Below are 4,260 nucleotides of genomic sequence, written 5' to 3'. Positions count from 1 at the left end.
CATGTGTTGCGGAGGAGAGTTTTTGTTCTCTTCCTTGACCTTCAAGCAACGCGTCAGCCCTTTATTATGAAGAAAATAAACTGTGCAGCCAAATTTCTTGTTTGGCCATCTTCTTTTTGTTGTTTTCTCAATTCCTAAAAATGAATGTAATTTGGACAATAGCTATGTTGGTGAATGTAATTTGGACAATAGCTATGTCGGCTGTACTAGTTACTCTTACGTGTCGTTAGATCTATGAAATTAGAAGGAAACGCACATGATTTCAGTGTACACTCCTTATGTTCTATTTTAAGTGTCTTAATTTGACTTGACACAATATTTAAAAAATAAATAAAGACTTTTAAATTTTATGGTCTTGAATTAGATATATAAAGTAGCAAAAATTTATTTGAATCTTGTGCTCTTAAACTTACCTTGTAGGATGTTGGAATTGAAAAACATACTACTAAATATCAAAATAGACACTCTTTTTGGGACAGACTAAAAGAAAAGTAAGACACTTAAATTGAGACGAGAGGAGTAGTTATTCAAAAAAAAAAATAGAAATAATAATTTGTACAAAATTTAATTGGTCGTCTAAGAAAAAGTATATTTCTGCGTTATGATTCAATATTTAGAGATTAATGGTAATACTACATGTGTTACATTATGCAGAATCACTTCGCTAATGATAGAATGATTTACTGTATAAATTAATAATTTCTGTGTTGTAGTTGTGATATTTATTAAACAATAACTTAAGTTTGTCTTCAATGTTTTTTTTTTTTTTGGGGGAATAGTTTGTCTTCAATGTTAACCCGAATAAAGTGAATACTTACCCGAATATGTTTATATTATATTAAACCACAAAGTTTAATGTCAATAGTTAAAAATTAAAGGTAGTATACATATACATAAATCACCTCATCTCGAGTCATCATCATAATTAGTTGATAAATGCAAAACTATATTGCATTAATTTGCTTGATATGAACATGGAGTAGGACTACATATTTACCGACTAATAGGTGAATGCAACTGTCCATCTGAATTTCTGCTTGGTTGTCTGCCTTATTCTTCCTTCTTTTTAAGGAACAAACGTGGGTTTAAATTGATGAGTTAATTTGACTGTATCTATAATTTTCGACTCAAGCTATACATATGATTAAATTATTTCTAGAAAATAGTATTTGCTGTCACAAAGCTGTAATAGGCACAATGTTATTACTCATTCCTCCTACTTTTTGTTTTCATAACAATATTATTAGTACTGATGTCACCATTAAATTAGTAGGCGTTTGGATATGAATCAGTTGATACTTGAGAAAAATTGCATTTGAAATTTAGTTGAGAAAATGTAGTTGGATGTAAAATTGTGTTTGGAGATAGAAATATAATTAAAAAATTTATGGGTAAAATCTTGAATGCCTCTTAAAATCTATTTTTCAAACTTCAAATCTATATTTCAAGTTAAAAGTTTGATATAATTGCTCAATCTAAATGACAGTTATTCTTAAAAAAAAAAAAAAAAATTAAAATTTTAGAATCAAAATCTATCGTCAAACGAGCCTTAGGGGGTATTTGGGCAAAAAAATGTGAAACTTGGAATTTTTTTTTTTTTTTTTTTTTTGGAAATTGAAGTTATTTTGGATATGAAACAACTTGGAAATATTAAATTTTTATGAGTTATTCGGAGTGAAAAAATATGAAAACATGTATTTGGGAGTTTATTGGATCCCGGAATGTTCTAGAATTCAACTTGAAGTAAAATTCCAAAAAATTGTAACAACTTTATGTCCAAACATAATTCCGGAAAATAGTGAAAATTATCTATCGCCAAACAGACCCTTATAAATTCCAAATTATATTCCCTTTTTTTCCTCTTTGTTTTCCCAATGCAAACAGCCGTTACCTCTCTTCTTCTTACACGTCACTTCTTCTTCAGCCCATATTCACTCCCAGGTCAGCCCAAGGTGTTAACCTCATTTATTAATTTTAACAAACAAAACTTTCATTTCACCCAAACACTGCCTTATTTCCCCGTGTATAAATACCTCATCTTTCCTCATGAATCTTTCCCCTGCAGCATGGTGTGCCAATTGCTACTCAATTCTTTAATTCTTTCTCTTCTTCGCCGTCGCCACCACCTCCACCACCCTCCTTAAATTTCACAAAATTTTCTCGTAAATCACATTTTTTGATAATAAACTGTGAATATTACCATACCAATCAAAAGAGTTACAGAACACCTAGGACGACAACCACCTTCTTAAAAAAATCAACGATGCTTGTCTCTGTTTTTCTCGCGCTCTTCCTTCCATGTGTTGGAATGAGCGCGGTTTTCTTAGTCTACATATGTTTGCTCTGGTACGCGGCAGCATACCAGAGCAATCACCAGACTGATCCGGTGAAGCCCACTCAAGAATTGGGCCTATCTGCGGCTCAATTGGATAAACTTCCAAAAATCACAGGGAAAGAATTGGTAATGAGCAATGATTGTGCGGTGTGTTTGGATGAAATTGACAGTGAGCAATTTGCTAGAGTTGTTCCTGGTTGTAACCATGGATTTCACCTAGAATGTGCTGATACTTGGCTTTCAAAGAATCCTGTTTGTCCTATTTGTAGAACAAAGCTCGAGCCTGAGTTCTTTAATCCTCCTGAAAGTAACCCATGTTGAAGAAATTAATTACAGCAATCTCTGCTGTAAACATCTAATTTTTTTCTTGTCTTATAGGAGTAGTATGCATTTCATATAGATTGAGATGATGGGTACTGTTTAATTTTTGGTTCTTTTCTTTTTATTTAATTCTGAATTTTGGGTGGTGGGTGTTGTTATGAGAAGAGCTTAATTCAATCAAGTACAGTTTCTTATCTTTTTTTTTTTCTTTTGCCTTCTTGTTCATATTTTTCATTTCCAATTTAGCACAATTGTTGAAGATTCTAGAGATGGAGGCTAGAATGCAGGGGCATAATTAGCATTTTTACTGAGGAATGAAAGTATAAATAATTAAATACACGAAGAATTGAAGAAAAATTAACATGGAGTATATAAATTAAATTTTTTTGTACCTATTTAAAATGGTAACTCGTCAGTGAAGAAGTATCAATTATCACACCCATTTAAGGTGGCTACGTTATTACTAACGCGCAGAGTGGAGCTAGACCTCTAGTTACGGATAATTTACTCAGAAACTTACTTAATTTAATTTTTTAAATGAAATATCAATAATTGAGTGATATTTGGGTTAAAAAACAAATTTAAATTACTTTTTGAGTGAATTACCTTAGCTGTGTGACTATCTGAGATATTATCTCGTAAAATTTAATAGGTTTTATCATAAAATTTTTGTTTAAAATTCAGTAAGATATTTATTTGCCTCTACTAGCGTACTATTCCTATATTATTTCTGGAGTTTTCATGAAGCCTCTTTTTTAGAGAAGTAGGTGTGCAGTCACATTTGATGATAAAGATAGTTAAAGGGGTGGTAGGGTGGGACTGGGGGAATAAAAACAGAAGAAATTTGGTGTCGAAAACTCGAAAACAGAGAGTATCTGGCAATTGTTTTGGTGGAACCCGAGATGACATAATATCATAATGAAAGATGAGTTCATTGCAAATTTGAAATCAAGTGATAAATATTGGCCATTGCATTTCAACTTAGATCAATTCTTTTCACATACGTTCAGATTTTAGAGAAAAAAAATCAACAAATAGTAGTGTGTAATACTCCACTATGAATGGATGGGGGGAGAAAAGTTTAGGAAAAGATGGGGGAAGAAAAGCATCACTAGTATAATATTCAATTTTGATAGGGTCGTTTGATTGATGGTACAAGAATAATTAATTCTAGTAAAACATTTGTCACCAATTAATTGATTAATGGTTTAATATAATTTGAGTTATGTGAGAATTTGTAGAGTAAATAATTCACTTATATTAATTCGCCAAATGCATTGACGATCTCTTAAGTTTATCAGTAAATTTCACGTAGACATTTGAATTACGATTTGTTTAATTAAGTACTTAAACACAAAATAAGTGTTCCTATTAGACACTTTTAGTTCAATTTTTGAAAAAGCTTATGTGTGTTCTTAAGCGTACACAACGTAGATAAGTTAATTACATAAAATGTGTCACATCGTTTAATTATATGCATTATAAGTTTTGTATAACCCCACATGTGAACCAAATGGTCACTTAAAGGCTTTTAGAGCCTGTTTGGATGGGCTTAAAAAAAAAAAAAATAAGTTGGTGGTAGATTTAACTTATTTTTTTAGACT

General features: G+C 31.2%; 1 protein-coding gene across 1 annotated transcript; it reads left to right on the top strand.

The window, feature by feature from the left end:
• Positions 1-1,960: 1,960 nt before the first annotated feature.
• Positions 1,961-2,850, top strand: LOC132033096 (E3 ubiquitin-protein ligase ATL23-like). Its single transcript, XM_059422964.1, has one exon. It carries the CDS (start codon positions 2,264-2,266, stop codon positions 2,654-2,656), a length of 393 nt encoding a protein of 130 aa, XP_059278947.1. The 5' UTR covers positions 1,961-2,263; the 3' UTR covers positions 2,657-2,850.
• Positions 2,851-4,260: the final 1,410 nt, after the last annotated feature.

The sequence above is a fragment of the Lycium ferocissimum genome, chromosome 10 (genome assembly GCF_029784015.1).
Source record: "Lycium ferocissimum isolate CSIRO_LF1 chromosome 10, AGI_CSIRO_Lferr_CH_V1, whole genome shotgun sequence".
Taxonomy (NCBI): domain Eukaryota; kingdom Viridiplantae; phylum Streptophyta; class Magnoliopsida; order Solanales; family Solanaceae; genus Lycium; species Lycium ferocissimum.
This window is presented reverse-complemented; position numbering and strand designations above follow the sequence as displayed.

Bases quoted from the DNA above. Each gene is read 5' to 3' on its own strand.
- LOC132033096 (XM_059422964.1), top strand. From the start codon at position 2,264: ATGCTTGTCTCTGTTTTTCTCGCGCTCTTCCTTCCATGTGTTGGAATG.